The sequence below is a fragment of the Mytilus californianus genome, unplaced genomic scaffold (assembly GCF_021869535.1).
Source record: "Mytilus californianus isolate M0D057914Y unplaced genomic scaffold, xbMytCali1.0.p SCAF_6, whole genome shotgun sequence".
Lineage (NCBI taxonomy): Eukaryota > Metazoa > Mollusca > Bivalvia > Mytilida > Mytilidae > Mytilus > Mytilus californianus.
In genome coordinates, this window is record NW_026262712.1 from 95,391,044 (window position 1) to 95,414,092 (window position 23,049).

Genomic DNA, 23,049 nt, shown 5'->3' on the forward strand with positions numbered 1-23,049 from the left:
TGTTAACCGCCATGACCTGATATGTCCTCCTTTTTGATAATTATTTGTCGATATTTTTCTTCTGTCCTAACATCGTTGATTTGAGATTTATATTCAATCTCTTGGTATCTAGCAATTGCCGTGTTTTATTTCTTTTATAGTTTGTATCTCTATTTGTCTTGTCTGTCCTCCAATGATTTTATTTTTTTAATAGTTCTTATGTATTCTTAAACTTCCCAGAAATCACAATCTGTATCTATTTCATAATTTAAACCATAGAATGGAAAATGTTTACAAAAACTTTCGAATAGATTAAACACACTATTCAATTGATAAAGATAATATCACGGACATATAAAATAAATAATACAATTTTGTAGATGAATCAGCCAGCGTCTGAACGGATGATATTGTGATTAACATTTTGCATTTATTCTCTGTCTTGTTTTATATTTGAATGTTGCTTTCATTTTATAGTTTAAATTTGTAGCATTTAAAAATCTATTTAAACAGATCATAAATTTGAAAGGCTTTGTTTTATATTCGAAGATGTAAAATAATAGATATATGAAACAAGAGACTATATTTACAATATATCACTGTCACAACATCACAAAACAATGCACAAATGAAGCACATCGTTTCATCAAAAGAAACAACGGTCTCCATAAATTAAACATTTGACATATTTTCGGGAAAAAAACTGTGAACAAATAAAGAAACAATGATCATTTTGAAAAGGTTGGCCCTATAATTCACCTTAACGATCATTGTAATACAATGGACAACACCCTTTATGTGATAACTACATCAATAATCAATCAGACATTGATTTATCATAGTAAAATTACATTTATGCCCCAGGAATATATTTCAATGTAAAGCTGCATGTAAGACTTTACATTAAACAGATAGGCATCGACATCATTCTTAATTTTAAGAATTTTGAGTATGCAGCAAAAACACCCAATTTAGAAATTAACGATTTAAATGCCATGGAACATGATCATATCTCTGTTGAAAGGCCTTAGCCGAAAAAATTGTTATCTGCTGATAAACTATAGCAAATGTTTCAAAACTTGGTATATTTCAACAAGATATTGATAACAAAAAGTCAATTTCAAAATTTCTAGATAATAATCTCTATCCGTTCCAAAGATATGGACGTTTGAAAATACATTGAAAAACAGGTGAAATCTCAATTTGTACACTATTCATGTTATCTCAATGGTATTCTCAATTTTGAGTAAAACGTAATAAAATAAAAGTAAGTATATGATAGTTTGCACACATGTACACACATAGTTAATGCTTAATTGATAAGTAGAAATGAATTTGCCAATTTTGATAACTGGAAATCATCTTAATGATGTTTATATTTGGCAATTCACAAAATAATTTCCGTAGTTTCCTGAAAATGAATTTATATTTTGGGACCAATACTAACAAAGGATGTATAACTGTCTACATATTTTTGCAGATTTTTCAATTTAAGCATTTTCCAGTGTAGGGCTTTTCACTAAAATTATAATTGCTATATTATACTTTAAGACTTAATTTTTTAACTAAGCTCCTTAAAACTTAGTGCCTTTAGGTAATTGGAATATGTTGTTTGCATGTGCTATTGTTTTAATGTTAGTTATATATTTATATATTCGGACAAAAGCTCAGTAGAACTTGTGTTTTATTGTTTAATACACTCCGAATCAAAATTAAGTTTTTATATCTTATTTTTTTTCGCAATAAAGTCCCCGTTATGGTTTTTGATACATTTATCCTATTATGATAATAACAGTTTTTCAAATGTAATTTTTTTTTATGTAAGGACTGGGACTAAAACATTATGTTTTAGTCCAAGGTAATAAATTTTTTTTTTAAATTAATATGCATGTATTTTGAAATATAATTTATCATTATTTTCATTGAAACTTATTTTCATAGCAATAGTCATTAAATAAGAAATAAACTAAGGAAATTTAAGGAATGCATTCTAGTTTCTAGCAGAAGTCAACAGCATAAGTTATAGTTATGTATATATATATATATATATGCTAGTTTGATTTTTCTCTAATAAACATTATTCTTCTCTAAAAATGACGGTGTTCTTATGGTTGTTAGACATCTTTGTCTATTCATAATGAATTGATATGCAGTGGCGGATCAAGGGTGTTCAAGGAATGGGAAGGACACATTGAAAATAGGAGGCAAAGGCATTAACATAAGTGCCGATGGTGCGGCAGTAGAAAAATTGAAAAAAAAGGAAAATACATTTATTAAAAAAAACATAATTAGAAAACCCTCCCTTACAAAAAATAATAATAAAAAAAAAGACACACACAAATAAACCCAAGAGGAGTTAAAAACTGTTGCAATTTGTACTATGCGTAATGAATCTGGAAATACGTAATTCCTACATAAGAACATACGTGCAAGATTAAAACACTGAACGCACTTATTGTGACACTTTGTCAGTTAAAAATACAAGTTGTAACAGTGTTAACATGTTTGGTAATACCTAAACCGTCATAAAAAGACTATAATGATCTATTTGACAATGACATCAATGTCATTTCTGTCGAGTGATCACTCCCCTCAACTGTCATCCTTACTACATGTTCTGTCCTGACCATTCCACCAGTGACCAGCGAATTTTATCCATGGAATTAAGGAAATTGTAAAGTTTGACGGTTTAGAAAAATCAACATTGTTTTGAAATTTTGGAATTTAATTGAACTTTGTAATAGTTTGTATGCTGTATTAGGACTTGTTATCATGAGGCATTTTATATCCTTAGTACCGACTTATATGATGTGTGTATTATTAATAGGTAAGTAGATCTACTATGAGTGTTTACAGGGTAAGGGTATACATATTATACATATAATTTGATAAGTTTTGTAATTTGTATTAATGTAAGAGTACAAACACAAGTAAACAGAGACAATATTTTAACGATTTTCAACTTTTTCGTAAAAGAAATCGAGGTTAAACATGTTTAAAAAACGGACTATATTATGTTGTCAGCATACTATTACCATAATTTTCATTTCAATATGAAAGTGTTTAAAGTGATTATGGGATTTTAAATTAAACAACTAGACTTATTACTTCTAGAGATACATTTTTTCTTTTAAATGTGTGTGAGGTATAGAGTCTTTATTTACATAACTAGAACATTTGAAGCCGTATGTATTCTCGTTAAACCCATATCATTATGATTAAATTTCTGTATATGGCGATATTTCCACCATGATAATGTTGAAAGATATTTTTATAACCTATATGTTGTTCCACTTCCGTTTATAATCTACGTTTTTGTTGTTTTAGGAGCTCTATCCAATAAATCGGAAGTACTTCCATGAGTGGTACTTTTATGAACCTTTTAGACCCTGCTAAAAATAACTTGTTATTTAAGATTCGAGTTTTGAGTTTAAAACAATAATGAAAAATCGAAACTTGTTCAAGCAGAGCAAACTTTAGTCTTTAAAGGACTTGAGGTCCCAGTCCCTTAATATTCTATAGCAATTAGAAATTCCAGGAAATTAATGACCTCGCCGGTAGCACGTGTTCATGATGATATTCCAATGTTCTCTGTGAAAGGTCATTTTTACTTTTTTTTTAAGTGTTCATACGATCGAATGTCCGTGGATCAGATGGACGTTTAAAGTAAAGAATTAAATTTTAATGCTTTGATGACCCATTTTTGGGGATTTTAATAGCACAAACAAATCATAGCTTTATTTCTTTAGATTGACTTTCGGAATAAAATTTGATATTATAAAGTGGGAGTCAAATGACAACCCTGGTGAACTGCACAGAAAAGAGTAAAAGGAAATTATTATTACATAAGTTTTACATTTTTTGTTTGGTTTGTTTATTTTTAGCCTTCTATACACACCTGAGATTATCAAGTACTGTCGGTACAAAACAACCTCTCCACGTGTTTTATTAATAATAAAATGTTGACATTTTTTTGCCATGTATAGGTTCTCACACTTGTCACTGTGTTACGTTTCAATACACTAAATCACGTGACTAAATTGTGTCATAAAATTGTCACAACTTTACACAGTCAAAGTAAATGAAACATCTACAAACAGCGGTCAAATGTCAAGATATTATTGTATACGTCAAAATTTTTATCCTTATCATGTTGACACGAAAAGACTCATTGACTTGTTGATTGTCTTTTTGAGAGAGAGTGTGCAAGGGAAGACTGTAGGATATATGACAGATAATAATAAAAGTTAATTTGTAAGCTTTGCAAATCAGAAGCCAGCAATATATTGTGTGTCAATTGTTGCTGTTACATCATATTTGTTTTTCGTTTATTGTTTTGTACATAAATCAGGCTTGTCTCGTTTGAATTGTTTTACATGTGTCATATCAGGACCGTTCAGTTGAAGCTTTCTATGCGGTATGGCTTTTTCTCATTGTTGAAGGCCAATCGGTGACCTATAGTTTCTAACTTCTAGACCTCAGTTGGTCTCTGGTGTAGAGTTTTCTCATTGCCAATTATACTAAATCTTGTTGTTTTTATATAAACCGAAATTATGTAAGGAATTTCTTTTAGCTTCTTCCGGTAATACAGAAAGGTATTTCAAAAATCATTTACCTTCTCTGATAAATCTTCTACAAACAGCATATTAGTTACATGGACGTTATACATGTATTATTAAAAAAACACTCTTTTTTTGGCAAATATTATTTGATTTTTAATGAATGGCGGATACAATTGGTATGCAATGACATTTATTAACATCTCCTGGTCAAATTCACCCACATATAACTTCAATGTTTTGTATTTTGTTGTAAAATTAGCCTTCAGACATATGGTCTAGATAGGGAAGGTGTGAAGTTTGTATGCTCGTATATTTTTTATGTTTCACTAACAAATGTAAGAAGCAGTAAACGAAAGTAAAATTCTAATTTTAAAGTCAATTCAATTGTATATCTTTTATAAACAGAACACACCACGACTACTTTTTGGTTGCATTCGAAGGCTTTTTTTTTTAAATCTATCAAGAATAAGAAATTTTCTGGATAATTTCTTTTAGAAAAACCCAGAGCCTAAAGTTTACCAAGATTGTAAAGTAATTCTGACATGCTGCAATTAGTAGCAACATTTTATTTTCTTCGCTGTGAAGTTATTTAGTTTTCGTAATTTTGCGTTATAACTTCACAGTATTAAAAAAAATAGCTGATTTTTTTGTGTGGACACAGTTTAATTATTGTACTGGTCTTTCCCCTCACATTGACACACCAGTAATTTATTGTACTGGTCTTTCCCCTCACATTGACACACCAGTAATTTACATACCTATATAATTATATAATATGTTAATTGAGGAACTGATCAGTTTACGTAGTATATAATTCATTGTGTAATGTGCTAAAACCTGTACTTCCAATCTTTGATAAACCTTAGTTACATATTTTATTAGGTAATTACAAAAGCTAAGCAAAATTACAATATTTGAATACGCATCATCGTTACTGACGCTGACATTGACACAACACTCCGAGTACTTGAGACTGGGAATATTCAAGGTCTTGATATGATCTTTGTAACCATGCTGTTGCAGGAGACATTAAGATTGTTCAACACCGGGAGGTTATTATTTTCTGAAGAAGGAATCAATTTATGGTACACCTTCTAAATTAACTGGAAGGAATGTCGCAAAGTCATTAGCGACCCCATTTCTTCTTACTGCAAATTTTGCTGCTAAAAAGAGAAAGTTAGTAAAACTATCATTTATTTCATCCTTCATTATGGTTAATTATTGCATTAAACACATCGAAAGTAACTATAACATAGAAAATCTTATAAAACAACAACAAGACTTGAAAAACAAATTAAATACCATCGGAAGACGTTGTGTGTTTGTTTCAGCTGACAAAGCCGCGAACGATGTTGTTGTTGCTTGACGTTCGTACTACACTGAGACACTCTGAAGTTATACGTTCATACTAGATAGTTCTACTGAACAATATAGTAACTGGACACGTTTCAATAACGTTTAACTGAATGCTGCAACTAAACACTACTAAGTTTGACCCAACGCATTGAGTCCCTATATTAAACTAAATTAAACCTTAAAAATTTCGCGTTATATCTGCATTCAGTAAAATGATTAATGAAAATTGTTCTTGATATTTTGACTATGGCTCTTATAACGTTAATGTACTTGTAAAAACAATGCGATAATATTTGTGTTCCTATGTCTGCAGTTATCTTATAATTGTGTCCCCTTATAGCAGATTTGTTCCTTTACTGGTATTTATCTCAGTAAATGGATAAGATTCATAGAAAACCATTTGCACAACTTGATTAATATTTTTAACAATATTTACATATATTCTGACGGCACTCTGTACAATTCATATTTTTCTAGATATGCTAAAATTGTATGTTCATCTGAACTTGCTGTTACTAAATCAAACCTTCTTAGTGATCATTCTCCGTATTAGAATATCTCTTGATAATTATTGTGTAGGTAACACACGGGAAGACTTTCAGTTTCAATTTGTTTACTTTTCTTTCCTTAATGTTCGTTTCTTTCTTCTAAACATTTCACAGCTGGTTCAATATGTCAGCGTTAGCAGTGAGGATTTCAATAACTGTAATATTTTTAATTTCCAAGAAATTACAAAAGGGATATAAATAAGATACATAAAGTAAACAGGAATTTGTTGTGAAAGTACTATTCGACTTGCAAGAATGTTATACTAGTACAAAATGTTATTTCACATCCCGATTTTTACAGTTCTATGATTTAAAAATCAACACGTTTAGGCCTTAATTATCCTTCAAATCTTTTTGTTTTGCTACTTTATCTGAATTGTAGTAAGGTCGCGTCTTCTCGAATCGCATAAGACGTTGTTGTATAAAATTCCTTAACAGATAACCAAATTATAACCCCCCCCACCCCACCCCAAGATAGCTCAAAACCCTCAATTCTTATGTTTTTTTCGTCAGTTTTTGAGTAACTATTCTAAAAATGTATAAAACGGACATTCTTATCAACTCCAAAAATTCAGTTGATAAAAGTTTATAGTGTACGATACTGTATAGACTCTCAAGTATTCAATGTCCAATAAGATTTGACAACTTGTAGACTATGACAAAGATTAGATTATGACTTTGTGAGGCAAACAATTATAGGTTAAATTGACCCTACGTCTTTATAAGATATCCTTTATCAAAAAAGTTAAATAAAAAAAAAAAAAAAAAAAAAAAAAACGAATTGTCTGAAATAGTTATTGACGAGTAACAAGTTATCTGTTTACATAAATAATAAGATTTCTATAACATAAATCTGTCAATACGTCCCACGCAAAGTAATGACCATGAGAGGTAAATTCATCGACCACTTTCTGACAAAATTAATGGCAACATAATAGTTATTATCCACATAAGACTTTATAGTTCACACATACCGTTTAGAATAGTTCATATTGAATATTTATACTATCATACATTTATAGCTGACTATGCGGTATGGTTTTTACTCATTGTTGAAGGCAGTACAGTGACCTGTAGTTGTTAATTTCTGTGTCATTTGGTCTCTGGTGGAGAGTTGTCTCATTGGCAATCATACCACATCTTCTTATTTTTATATGTAAGAAGTTTAGGTTTAATCCACACATACCGTATAGAATAATCTTATATTGAACATACATACTATCTGAATGTGAAGACTTTAGTTTAATGTAAGGACTTTTGGTTTAATCCACACATACCGTTCAGAATAATTTTATATTGAACATAAATACTATCATAAATGTGAAGAGTTTTAGTTTAATCCACACATACCGTTCAGAATAATTATATATTGAACATAAATGCTATCATGAATGTGAGAAGTTTAGGTTTAATCCACACATACCGTTCAGAATAATTTTATAATGAACATAAATATTATCATGAATGTGAAGAGTTTTAGTTTAATCCACACATACTTTCAGAATAATTATATATTGAACATAAATGCTATCATGAATGTGAGAAGTTTAGGTTTAATCCACACATACCGCGTTCAGAATAATTTTATTATGAACATAAATATTATCATGAATGTGAAGAGTTTTAGTTTAATCCACACATACTGTTCAGAATAATTTTATATTGAACATAAATACTATCATAAATGTGAAGAGTTTTGGTTTATTACACACATACCGTTAAGAATAATTTTATATTGAACACAAATACTATCTGAATATGAGAAGTTTAATCCACTTCTTCCCATTAAGAAGTCAGAAGAGTACAGTCAATGTCATCGCTAAATAATTTATGGACATCCGAATTTTAGGTTATTGGGGTTATTTTATTTTCTATTCTGGGTATAGACAACACTGCACGTGATTGGTTCTTAGGCCTTGGTACAATGATTATACTATGTCCTATTCCCTATTCCCTATCGTGACATTTTGTCCGAGTTTACATTCGTAAGATGGCTGATGCGTGCATAGCAAGAGACGCGTACCCTGTCGACAAAACTGGTGGCACTCCTTTTGGAGTTCATGCGATTCTCTCGTTTTCTTTGTTGTATTTTTTAATTGTATACACAAACGAATAATCAGAAAAAAAGTTAAAATTACTTGTCAAGAGTCACCAATTAACAAAAAATTAATTTAGATGAAAATATTAACAACACATCGTAGCAAAATTTCCCTATAGGTGCTACACGTTCTTCTACCAATTGTGTAACTATTTACTGGGGTTGAGAGTCCTTGCTTTAATTTTTGCTTTCTTTTTTGCGTGTTTGTAAACGCCTGTTTGTGTCGGTCTGCTACCAGTCTCTTAGCTTTTGAATTTTCTGGTTCGTGAATTTTACTCCTTTGAATCCAAATTTAACATGTTCGACATCTTCTACTCGATTTTTTCCAAACAGTTGCCTACTAAATACCCCCACGAACCTTTGTTACAAAAGTTTCGCACACGTTCCTATAGAATATAACTTACAGTAAAATGTATTTTCGGCATAATTGCATATTCGATAATGACGGTAAATTAATCTGTCACATAGTAAATATATTGATACTAAAGCACAATGATTGACCTATATTTTATATTATTTATGACAAATGTTCCATTTCTAGGTCAAAACGATTTGTAACAATGGACTTTTTGGTTGAAACATAATGATAAATCGGATATTTAAAGTTTAATCAAACAAAATAATGCTATGAATCAATGATATAATTCTCCATTTTAAACACACACAAACATATTAATATATATATAAAGCTCAGAGAAATAAAGACTCTGTATATATGACAATACCATGCAGCAAGAAAAGTTTCAAGATACCAAGGGGCATCGAAAAACTTTTTACAGAGGAAATTTTAAATCCCTTTTTGGCTCTATAGATCAATATATATTTATGCCTCTTTAGGTTTTTATAACTTTTGGATCTGCATGTTTCTTGATGAAAGATCATCCAAATACGCAATATCTAGGTTAATAATTTAAACAAGATGGAAATACAGCTTCGGCCTTTCTTGCTTAACAAGTGATAGCTCTTAAAACAACACAAATTGACGACTTATTTCCAATACAGTGGCAATTGTTACTCTTTTCGTAGATTTACAGAAATAGCACCACTCATCATTGCACAGGCTTCATAATTGATATATTGTCATTTGCAAATGCTGATAGTTTCAAATGATAGTTATCCTTTGATAAATACCGCACACAAACTTTATTACTTGATTTGCATATTTACCGACATTACACCTTTATTTACTACGTTTTAATGGTTCTGAAGAAAAGGCCATAGGAGATTTTATGTTTCAAGATATGGAAAATCCAAATGTCGTAGAACTCAAACCTCACCACAACAATATAGTTTGAACCACATCTCCATAGTTAAAAGTGGTGAAACCACAAAACGTGATTTAAAATTATTTCGTATGCTATGTTCCATGTTGTTTTGTTACTCAACTGACATTTGCGTTCTGGTTTTTTGTTGTTGTGAACTATAAACATATTTATTTCGTACATATTTATTTTTATTTCACATTCACAGCAACTTACACACGCATACGTTGATTAATTAAGAAATTGTTTAGAAAATAACGTTCCAACTCCGTCAGACAAAGTTTATCTTAGATTTATTTGGCTATTCTTTTACGGTCCCTCTTGATCAAATAGCTCTTAACGTGTCTACGTATTTTAACATCCATGGCATTCAAATGTTTAGGTTTGAACGTAACTGATGAAGGTAATCCAGTAAAAACGTTCAGACACAAGAGCTGTGTTGCTCAGTCTTTAGTTTTCTATGTTGTGTTTTGTGTAATGTGTGGCCTTTGGTCGTTTTTTCATATTTTGGCATGGCATTGTTAGTTTGTTTTCAACTTATGAGTTTAAGTATCCCTTTGGTATCTTTTGCCTCTCTTTCTTAAGTTCTATTTTATATACAACTGTTTCTCTAATAGATTTATCATATGTTTGTATTATAGTGAGTACAAAGGTAAAGTAGATACAGCATGACATATTTTTTTTTATTTACTTAACTCTTTTACCCAATAAAATATTTTTTGGGTTACATGATTTGTTTAGAATTAATTAGTTTCTTGTGATACCCTTATTTATCTTTTTGTCAACCCTAAAAGTATTTTGTATCCGTTTTTTTTTCTTCAAAGAGAGGAGATTCCAAGGGACAATCGAAATCTTAATTTTTCAAAATATATGATTTTACGAAGAAGTCAAATCCATCACAACACCATCATCCAAAACCTATTATATTTAGGAAAAACAATTAATGACAAGACAAACGAGTAATTTCATATTGTATTTACTTGTTTTATCATTATCCTTTTAACATACTTCTTTCTGCTATTTTTGAAATTAAACACACATCATATAAAACGTATAGTATAATTTAGTATGAAATGAGTAATGATCAATTTGGTTTCACTCTGTAACGATCGATTGGCTTGAACTGAGTAAATGATTGATTTAGTTTGAAGTGGGCAATGGTTGATTCAGATTGATTGGAGTAATGATTGATTTTATTCGAGTGCTGTATAAATAAAACAAACTGTTACAGATACTTACAGAAAAGAATCATAGTTCTGCTCTGTTTTACATGTACATTGGTCTTTACCGAAATCTTATTAAAAAGCAAATTGGTTTGATATTTATAAGTTTATAAATAGATTGAACATATGTAGTATATACAGTATGAAACTTTCTTTAATGACACGAATTTTTAAGAAGTATAAAGAAAGAAACCAAACGCTGACAGATACAAAATAAATATTTTGGGGAAATTACCGCTTTACATTTCTACAAGTATTATCATTTTGAAGGGTAATTTAAAACATGAGTTAGTGAGGAAATTTAGACACTTATTGCGCTCAAATGAGTCTGAGGAAAGGCCACATGTTGAATACAATGGTCAATTCATGTTTCCGAAATTGAGATCCATTAAAATGACCACAAATTGTGTTGTTTTTAACAAAACAAATTCAGTGATAAAAATAGCTTAACGTTCTTAAAGTGATCCATTAAATCATGTTACGATTTTTGTCATTTTATTCAGTCTCGCGTTGTCATTTATATTGTTAGTATATATCATTTAAGAACAAAAAACAAAATTTGTTGTGTTAAGATCACTGAAACAAGAAAACAGCTAAAACCTTGATAATGATGATCTAAAGACAAAAGAGATTTCGATACATGATTTATAAATACCTTTTCCAGACATTGTAGTCATCATGTAATAGTAATTAACATCATTAAGTATTGCCAATACATAACATTATGACATTATTAAGAATTTACTCTTTGGCATATATCGTTACATGTCACTGATGATGTCTTTTGGGGAATATTCTAAATATTCCCAAGCTCTACAAATAAGTCACCTTAACCTATTTCTTTATGAAATGTGAGTATTTGTTATTGTCAGATTTGCCTGAGAATTGCACAATTAAAAAAAAATCAATAGAATACATAAAATTGAGAATGGAAATGGGGAATGTGTCAAAGAGACAACAACCCGACCATAGAACAGACAACAGCAGAAGGTCACCAACAGGTCTTCAATGCAGCGAGAAATTCCCGCACCCGGAGGCGTCCTTCAGCTGGCCCCTAAACAAATATATATACTAGTTCAGTGATAATGAACGCCATACTAAACTCCAAATTGTACACAAGAAACTAAAATTAAAAATAATACAAGACTAACAAAGGCTAGAGGCTCCTGACTTGGGACAGGCGCAAAAATGCGGCGGGGTTAAACATGTTTATGAGATCTCAACCCTCCCCCTATACCTCTAGCGAATGTAGAAAAGTAAACGCATAACAATACGCACATTAAAATTCAGTTCAAGAGAAGTCCGAGTCTGATGTAAGAAGATGTAACCAAAGAAAATAAACAAAATGACAATAATACATAAATAACAACAGACTACTAGCAGTTAACTGACATGCCAGCTCCAGACTTCAATTAAACTGATTGAAAGATGATGTCTTCATCATATGAATATCAGGCACAATCCTTCCCGTTAGGGGTTTAGTATCATACCATTTAAACATATATGAGAAGAACATAAACCGTGTCATGCCAACAACTGGTTTTTAAATAAATGTGTTTAGTGCCGATGCAAAGACCCTATAAGTGAATCAATATTAACGCCAAAATATGCAATCTTTAATGACCTGACAACAGTATCGTAACTATATCCCTTCTTAATAAGTCTATTTAAAGGTTTTGTTAGCTTCAGAGGTGAATACTGACATTTTTGTGCTTTATAAAGAATATTTCCATAAAATATTGGATGTGAAATACCTGAACGTATAAGAAGTCTGCATGTTGAGCTATATTTACGAATGATGTCCTTATACCGATGATAAAATTTAGTAAATGTTTTGACTAGTTTGTGATATCGAAAACCCTGGTGTAATAATTTTTCAGTAATACATAAATTTCTCTCGTTAAAATCTAAAACATTGTTACATACACGAGCGAATCGTACAAGTTGAGATATATAAACACCGTAAGATGGTGACAAGGGAACGTCACCATCTAAAAATGGATAATTAACGATAGGAAATGAAAAATCATCTCTTTTATCATATATTTTAGTATTAAGCTTTCCATTAATGATAGGGGCCTCGGTGGCCGAGTGGTCTAAGTAGTTACTACTGTAATCACTAGCCAGTCAACACTGAGGTTGTGAGTTCGAACCCCGCTCGTGCGGGTGCACTCGACTCCAATCTTAATTGACTAGGATTGTCAGTTTTCCTATCGAAGGTCGGTGGTTTTCTCCGGGCACTCCGGCTTCCTCCACCAATAAAAAACTGGCCGCCACGAAATAGTCCAAAAGCGGTGCTTAAAAGTGGCGTTAAAACACCAAAAATCAAATCAAATCAAATCCATTAATGATATAGATATCAAGATCGAGGAAAGGGCAGTGGTCATTGTTAGTATTAGCTTTATTTAAAGTAAGTTCAACAGGATAAATTTCTTTAGTATACACACTGAAGTCGTCATTATTGAGAGCCAAAATATCATCCAAATATCTAAAAGTATTATTAAATTTGTGTATCAGATGTTGTTTCGATGGGTCTTTGCTGATTTTTGTCATAAATTGTAACTCATAGCAATACAAAAAAGGTCCGCAATAAGTGGTGCACAGTTAGTCCCCATTGGAATTCCGATAACCTGACGATATACGGAATCTCCAAATCGAACAAAAATGTTATCTAGTAAAAATTCAAGGGCATATATAGTATCAAAGCATGTCCAATTGACATAGTTTTTTTTGTTTATTGCTACTAAAAAATAACCTAAAAGAGTTTGAACATATATATTCACATTCTGACTTTTAAAATGCCCATTTAATTAGGTGTGTGAATTTTTTCTTAATGAGAATGTGAGGCAATGTGGTATATAGCGTAGAAAAATCAAAACTTTGAACAGATTCAAAATCACCAATATATGCATGTAATTTATCAAGTACTTCCAACGAGTTCTTGACACTCCAAAAGTAATAAATTCCACTATTTTCGAAGGCCTTATTTGAACAATTTATTATCAGGTTTTTGATTGTACCAAGTGTACTGGTAAGAAGAATAGACAATTTAGTAGTGGAACAATGGCTTGAAGACGAAATGAATCTATATTTGTAAGGTGTTTTGTGTAGCTTCGGAAGCCAATACATAGTTGGGACTTTCATTGTATTTGGTTCTGCTTGTAAAGCGGTAGCCAGAAGTTTATGTTTGTTACAGATGTCGTTTTCTAAAAATGGAGTCAGTTGTTTTAGTTTATATGACTGTTTAGATATCAGCTGACCATTGTAAATATGAATATATAACATTGCTGCACTTTAGAATAAATGACTTGGAGCTCCTTCAGCACATATCTATTCATCTATATCATTAAAAAATTCTATTTTTATTCTTTTAGGAATTACGAATGGGGACCGTAAGTATATTTATAAATATACCATTACATTTGGCTTTAAAATTCCTGATGAAGGTGAATCCCGAAAAGCGCTCCGGTTGCAAAAAAATTTCAAAGCGTAATTTTTATTTCTTTTTAGTTTTCTGAGATTCTTCTATATTCTGGATACGTAGTTGATGCAATCTTAATGCAATTGAACAAGGTTGTACATTCTTTTGTGCCTTATAAACCAACGCTATTCTCGAATAACTAGAGTGTTTTCAAAAAGTCAATACACTCGTAAGTTTTGTGGATTGTAAGATTTTCGATGGATATTTAAATGTTCTCTTTTGCTCCAGATAACACCCATTATTATTACTGCAATAAAAAACTATAAAACTAATGTTGTACATTGTGGTTAGATGTTAATATTTTAATGTCCCACCATTATATTGCTCCAAATATCGTCCATTTTTTCACTGTAATAAAACCAATGTCGTACATTCCAACAAATACATCATACAACAGACATAAAACTTATGTCCATGTGAATATTTTTCAGATTTATCAAGAAACAGAACCTCTGTAAGAAGTATGTAATTATTTGTACTTATTCATTGACATTTTAATAGATTAATTACAATGTGTATTACCAGTTCAATGATAGGGCGAATGCTTTGTCATTCAGTGTGGTAGACTATATTTGTAGTGATAATTGTTTTGCAATAGTTGGTATACTATGACTTTCGTTGGTTTTTCACAAGTTACACTCTATGCAAATACGTATAAAGCACAGAATTTACACAGTAACATATTTAAGTGATCAGTCAATGTGACACCCCCCACCCCACCCCCTGTTTAGGAAAAATGTGTCAAAAGCAACGCAATGAAATAACCAATCAAAACAAATTTTATGTAGAGATAAAAGCAATAAACACGGACTTTAGGTTACAAAAGAAAAATACAAAATCCTTTCCCTTTAAGATGAAGAAGGGTACGTGTTGTTTCTTTTCTGTATATAGAATAAAGAGATGTCGTATGATTGTAAATGAGACAACCATTCCCCAGATACCAAATGCATGCTTGTTATTATGAGGTGAATGTAAATTTGTCATTTGTACAGCAACAATATGATGATTCGAGCTTTTCTTTCCCTGATGTATTGTCCTTATAAAACTCACAAAGCCTGTCTCTTTGTATAAAGTCAAAATTTACTGTAAATAAACTGAAAAGAAACTAAGATCTAAGACTTTTACAGATGATAATACTGAACTTCAATCTACATTAATGGATGGTTTGTATTTTATTCGCAGGGAGTAGTGGCCATGGAAACAATAAGAAACAGATTCCGCTTTTTGCACGTTTTTTTTGCTTTCAGTAATTCCAAATTCCTGCTATGATTGTGAATTCCATCAAACTATATGTTTCGCACTTTTTAAATGTATAATTATTGAATTTGTGTATTTACAACGCGACTTAACAGCACTGAAAAAATGTGAAAATTTTTACCTGGCTAATAAAAACATATACATACTATTAATTGGAGATTCAATAATTTTATTTTACATTCAAAAATTCTAACTCTTACAGACATATATATTTTAAACAGTTTTTTTGTATCCAGATTTAACAAACTCATCACGAATTCAATAGTTACAAATTATTGTTGTTTATCTCCCACACAATAAACAGTGCATGATTTTTGTGTTTCATCTGCTTAGTATGCACATCACACGCAAAGCTTTCACCAATACTACTAATATTGCTATTCCCTCTGCTGTTACTTGTGTAGTCCTCTATAGGTTTTATATATTCTTTTATATTGATAAACATTTGGATTTCGAATCATTCTTTACTGTATTGAGGATAATTAATTCGGTTGCTATATGATAATCGGCGGAGAATACAACTTGAAAAAAAAACTAGAAAACTAATCTTTATCTCTTTCATACTTTTTCAAAGCCATTATAACTATAAATATCTGTTTAACTGATGTTTCTTTCATTGATAGTAAACACAAGAAGAGTAGGAACAGAAATCCCATCAAACGGTAAGTAAGGTTTAAATACTGCTCAGAATACAGACAAAAACAAATGTTCACATCCTTTCAAAATGTTGTTACCTTTACCGGATTAAATTCATAAGACTAAAACGATACTGCTCAGATGTGCATAAGAAAGTTTCCCAGTTATATAGAGGAACTGAAACCCACCTAATGTTAAAGCACCTGGAAAGATTAAGAAAGTGACGCACCGTATTTAATATAAAAAAGCTGAAATACAAAAACCAAATACAATAAGGGCCACAAAACATTTGTATTAACAACCATCTTCGGTAGCCAAGGGTTTCGATACAGTCCCCTCCTTAGAGAAGATGATTAAAAACTAGGAAATACTAAATGTACTAAAGTTCAAGGTATATACTAAAACATCAGTGTCCATAAATACTGACTATATATGAAAAAAATAACGATGTCTTAAAACCATTTTCATGGAAGCAATTGTCTTGTGATACCTGATATGTACCGACAGGTTTGCATTTAAGTCTATGGAATGTAAGAGACAGACTTATGCATAATAAATATTTAGTTACTCAATGTATACAACTTATTTATTTCTAGCTGTAAATACACGGAGAATCAATACAGAAATCCAAAGGGGCCGTAACGGTGAGTATTATTTTCATAAATCAGAGTGTTACACTATAGGAAAAAGTTGGATGTATCAGTTTATCATAAGCAACGTACATCTGTATTTATAAAGTATATAATATTTCCATTTGCATGAAGTACGAGGGTAGATAGAGACTATATTTCAAATGACACAGTTATCTTGTTGATGCTCGCGAAAGATTATTAATTGCAAAATTGAAATCTAAAAAAAAGACTATACAACCTTTAAGATTAATGCTAAACTTTTTCATCAGTATTATCATAGTATTCAGTGTTTCGCAACTGACATGGTTTAAAAGATACAATTCATAAATTTTTCATTTGATAGAATTATTATGTAACCCATGTAATTATTAAGAAACAAAGGTTCCAACTCCCCCAGATAAAGTTGAAGGTTGAGGCAATTATTTAAAAGGCCCCATTTAGTTATAGCTCTTTAAGTATTTATACATACCTAGCGTTCAAATGTTTTGTTTTTAGTGAAAAGAGAAAATCTATTCCGACGCAACAAAGGTGTAGATGTAAAAAGAGCCTTATTGGTCCCAAATATACACTGAAACATAATTTTTCAAAATAGACATGTTTAATATATTTTGATTGTTTTCAAAATGATGAGGCTTGTCGAACCTACTCCTTTATTTTAATTGTTATTTTTATTTTTAATACTATATCTTCATAGAAGTTAAGTATCCTTACCTTTTTTCTTATAATGTAAACTATTTTAAATGATTAGTTTGTTGAAAAAATATAATATTCAGTTGAAAAAGATGAACGGACTAACCTAGAAAATTTACACAATCCTTTCACTTTGAAGCCATAGATGTAGTATTTTGATTTCAGACATTGAAACATTCTTTATCGATGGTTTGTATATAGTTGACCCTATATACCCTGCTTCAAACCCTCATGTTTGATGCCATGGAAATGTATATAGTGTGTAATGTTTTGATATATAATCATGTGGTTTGTGATTGTTAGATTTGAAAGTTTTGAATAGAGACATAGTTATTACATTTCTGGTGACCACAATAGAGGAGTTGTCACAATATAGACGGAGCGTCACAAAAGGGAAGAGTACTTTCTTTAGTAATTCAATAATATGATTATGCCAAACATTTTTGAATTAGGAAAATCCTAGCTGAGTTCATAAAAGCTTGAAAGCTCTACCACTCGTTCATCTAGTTAGTGTGTGACATAGTTGGTATCTCTTGTTTATAGAATGCATTCAATGGAAATATATTCAATATAAATCAAAACATTTCAATTTCTTTTGAATTGCACATTTTGCAATTTTGTTTTTTTTTTAAATATTAAGTTAGTTTTAAACTGGTAAAATTGATATTATTGTATGTTTACACAGTTTTGGCTACTATTATAACCACATTATACCATTACATATGCTTGGGTTGCTAACAACTGTCATACAAATGGAAGGTAGAACTACTATAAAACCAGGTTTAACCTACAATTTTCTCCGGAAAATACCTGTACCAAGTCTGGAATATTACATTTGTTTTTCATTCGTTCCGTTAGTTGGTAACGTTTGATTTTGTCAGCTTTTATGGACTTCCACTTTTTGAATTTACTTTGGCGTTCGAAACGACGAACAAATGAAACTAAGAAAGCAAAAAAGCATTAGAATTCGATTTTAATTTTTGTAAGCATTTCTCCCTATCCCATGGCGTTGTCAGTATATATTTTCCACTTATTAATTTGAATATTCCGTTGGTATCTTCCGCCTCTTCCTAAAAGCAGATTGTGAGGTAACGTCCTGCTTGAGAGACTGTAAATTCCTGAATAAAATGTGAACACATATTGAAGTCAGCTGTTTCTTTTTTGGAGATGTTATTTTTAGATATTCAAATTTTCAATTTACATTCTGGTGATATTTTAGAAAACAATCAAAATTTGCCATCAGATGATATTTGTAAGATTGCAGGCGAGATATATCTTTGTGTTAACAGACTATATGTATATAAAATCATTCTGTAGAGGAAAAGGAATGCTAAGATCCACCAATCAAATATAAGATTATTCATTTAAATAGTTATTTAATTGTTATTTTCCGTTGTTATCATCATTTGTGTATGTATTTTCAGACCATGTATTCTTGTAAGTTTCAAACGATTGACTTAAAATTCATGGTAATTTTGAAAATATTCAATGTGTTTTTGTATTGGGTATTTGTAAATCTCTCAATAAACTCATCATAATCAAGAAACGACATTGTCATCTTTAGAATTTCTCCTGAAAGATATTTATTTGAAATTACCATAGCTGCCTAATTACAATGGTTTATTTGTCAAATATTCTGTAATATATTAAATATATCTCTGTAATTTCTGACTTTCAATTACTACTTTGTAGTACACTTATTTCTGCCTTTATCTTTTTTAGTATATTTTGTTTTAAATAATGTATACAAATTTCAGAAATCTCTCTACCTACAAATACAACCGAGAGTGAGTACAGTATACAAATGCAACTAACTTAATGATTTAATACGAGTTAGATTCAATGGTTCACATTAAGCATGATAATATATTATGGTATAATCAAAATACGTACGTTCACATAAAAAGAATTGAAATAAATGAATAATACAATATACAAAACCATAATATAATTCAAAAATGCTACATTTGGATCATTGTTTTTATCTTGTTGCTAAGGTCCCCACTTACCTGCACTGCCTTTGACAGATTCATTGACCGCAACCTCAGTCATCAGATGTAATATTAATATTTGCATTAATCTCATAATAACTAATAAAAGCCAGCACAACGATAAGAACCTATATATATTAACCTAGAGCTACACATAAACCAATTGAAAGCATGAATATTCGAGTAATTTCTTGTACTTTCTTTTGTCGTTTGACATGTATGTCGAAAATAATTTTGGCATCATGTAAATTTTGATAATTAACTTGAGAAATGTTGTTTTTTTTATCAAAGAAGAAGAAAATATTTCACTAAAAGAATTAATGAGCACTTGAGGATCATATAATAATTCAATGAAATATGAAGGCAATGAATTATATATGTTTATAGCACTAGTTTATACTAAATATATATCTACTATCAACGTATTTAAACCAAAATCGTCTGACACAAATTATAAATATCTTTCCCCCAACTGTGAACCAGTAAGAATGTATTGGAATATATCTATAAATATATTTTACCATAACATTTTAAAGCAAATGGTCGAATTGAGGGAACAAATAGACTGAACAGCAGAGTTACTAATGGTGTGGCACGTGACGGAAGTAGCGTCATTTTAACCCCCGTACAAGAGGGTGCAGTCCAGTCGTTAAGAACCATGTTGCAAAGTGGAAAAGCACGAGGAACTCCTAGATTAATAGGTATATCACATTTAATTGGTTATTTGAACTTCAACATTATTTTGAGGACTTATATATTAAATGAAAACTGAATAGTCTTGTATCATTTTAGATGCTTTAAGTCAGAGAAATGGGGCATAGCTACAATAAGTACTATAGAAGTCTGATTTAAATATACGAATACTGATGTTTTTTAAAGGGAAAACTGAATGGAGGTTCTAATTTAGAAGGAAAAAAGAACTGCGGTAAATTTTTATGTTCCTGTTAGATAGACATTTAACGTGAACAAAATAAGCAGTAGTTCATTAATTGCTGCTTTGTAGGTAGACATTATACTTGAATAAAAAAGTTCTAACATACTACCAGATACATTTTAGTAATTCTTAATATTCTTAAAACTGATATATTTTTCATTTAGGTTTCTTAATTCCAACATCTAATGGGCGCACAAGGTTACGACTTATGCCAGGTAAGTCAAACAGAAAGATTCGTTCAACATACAGCAAATTTAATGTTAACCATGTTTTAAACCTTTGACAAAAACATAGAAATATACATGTATTTTCTCAGATATTAAACACACATTTAAGAGTAACGTAAAAATAACAAAGCATCCAAAATACGAGTTTGTATATTTTTATTACCCATTTCTGTATCAATAGGTAAAAATAATTGCTATGAAAGTATTAAAATCTATAATTGTTTTAATATGTATTGAATGTAATGTTTGACTTCCAGCCTACTTGGTTCGTGGCCCTGATGGTCGTGACAGCCTAAGGCTAGGTAAAAACGCAATATTTCAGAAATTATATCATCAGCTATATATAACAATATATTAAGTTCAGTTTCTTAATACTTACAAAATAAAACTACTTTTATGCAAATGCTCACACAACGCCTAACTTTTAAGCATATATGGTAGTTTGGCACATTTCTGCAAATTTTTGTATAGTTTTGATAATTCGTAAATGCATATTTCGCTTTAACCGCAGACACAAGCAAATACTAAGCTGTCGCATAAATACGTATCCAGACGTTATCATCTGCTTATTGTGTAATACTCTTTAGTGTTATTGACCTAAATAAAGCTATTAAGTTTTCAAAAACCACCCCATAATTTGATTTTGGGTTCCTCTTTCGGATAACCTTTTGGCATAGGGATTTTGTATTGATAAAGACTACATAAAGGCCTGTAAATAAGACCTTATTCTTCTTTTTAGATGTATTGGAAAGTTATGATCAAGTGCAAACCTTTCCAAACTCATGTGGAGAATATTTTCACTTTTTTGATCCATCTATTCTTCATAAACAATTCTTCTCCCCGATTCACGAAAGCCAATGATAAATAAGACATTAATAATTTTGCATGAATTCTGCTTCATATGAATAAGAAACGAGTCTACCAGAAGGGGTGCACATTAAGAAACGAGTCTACCTGAAGGGGTGCACAATAATAACCCGTTATTGAAATACCAAACTAAAAGAATATGTTGTCGATCAAAACGTATTTGAATGATAATGGTCTTTGGGATATATGAAATGCATTCAAGCGTTCATGACCAGTAATACAAGCAAATTCATTTTTATGTGTCCCTTTCAATAAAAATATTGCATCATAAAATTTGTTTTCTTGCGAGATTTACTCGTATTATCTTTCAACGACAAAGTGCTGCGTCTTTTTACAAGTGTATGCAAGCTGCAGTTTGATTGGAGAATATTAGTATATCATATCATGCTTTCAAATTGCATAGTCTAACAACTAGGATTTTAACTAACTTCGTTTCAGACGCTGAGCAATTTTTCACTAAAGGAGGTAACAATTACCTGTCCAAGTAGCTCACCATCCTTGTATATCTTTCCTTGGAGAGGACAATATTACTCTGTTCTTCCCCTTAGACATATTTATCAATTATTAATTGTGATAAAAAGTGATAAATACAATAAAACATCTTTTTTTATACCCCGATGTATTGGTTAGAGATGCAATTAGATACATACAAAATAATCTTTTATTACAGAGTAGAACTTAGCAGGAAAAATTTGAATACTTATCTTATTTACCAAAAGAAATTCATAATTTCTTTTAACTTAATGAATATGAATACAATATTTACCTTTAAATGTTTAACACAATCAATCAATCAATTACCAATCAATCAATAGATAAATCAATCGATAAATCAAACAATCAATCGATAAATCAATCAATCAATCGATAAAAATCAATCAATGATTCAATCAATTGGTTTGCTCATGTCGACTAAAAATTGTAACCGCTGTAGTTATAAAAAAGAAGATGTGGTATGATTGCCAATGAGACAACTCTCCACAAGAGACCAAATGACACAGAAATTAATAACTATAGGTCACCGTACGGCCTTCAACAATGAGCAAAGCCCATACCGCACAGTCAGCTATAAAAGGCCCCGAAATGACAATGTAAGACAATTCAAACGAGTAAACTAACGGCCTAATATATGATGTTTTGTTTATTATTGGTGGTTTATCAGTATTATTGTGTTATATTGTAATTAACAAGATCAACATTGAGTATGCTCAGATATAACCCATAGTTAGAGAAACTCAAACCTAATGCGAACCTATTAAAATAGTATAACAGAGTAATAACACTGAAATAGATAGAAGTAGATATT

General features: G+C 30.6%; 1 protein-coding gene across 1 annotated transcript; it reads left to right on the top strand.

The window, feature by feature from the left end:
- The first annotated feature begins 2,616 nt into the window (after positions 1-2,616).
- On the top strand, positions 2,617-22,418 carry LOC127706675 (uncharacterized). Its single transcript, XM_052211333.1, has 10 exons — positions 2,617-2,806; positions 14,403-14,420; positions 14,941-14,970; positions 16,390-16,428; positions 16,999-17,046; positions 19,482-19,511; positions 20,252-20,416; positions 20,814-20,864; positions 21,134-21,178; positions 22,414-22,418. The coding sequence occupies exons 1-10, from the start codon at positions 2,752-2,754 to the stop codon at positions 22,416-22,418; spliced, it is 486 nt and encodes a 161-aa protein (XP_052067293.1). The 5' UTR covers positions 2,617-2,751.
- The last annotated feature ends 631 nt before the right edge of the window (positions 22,419-23,049 follow it).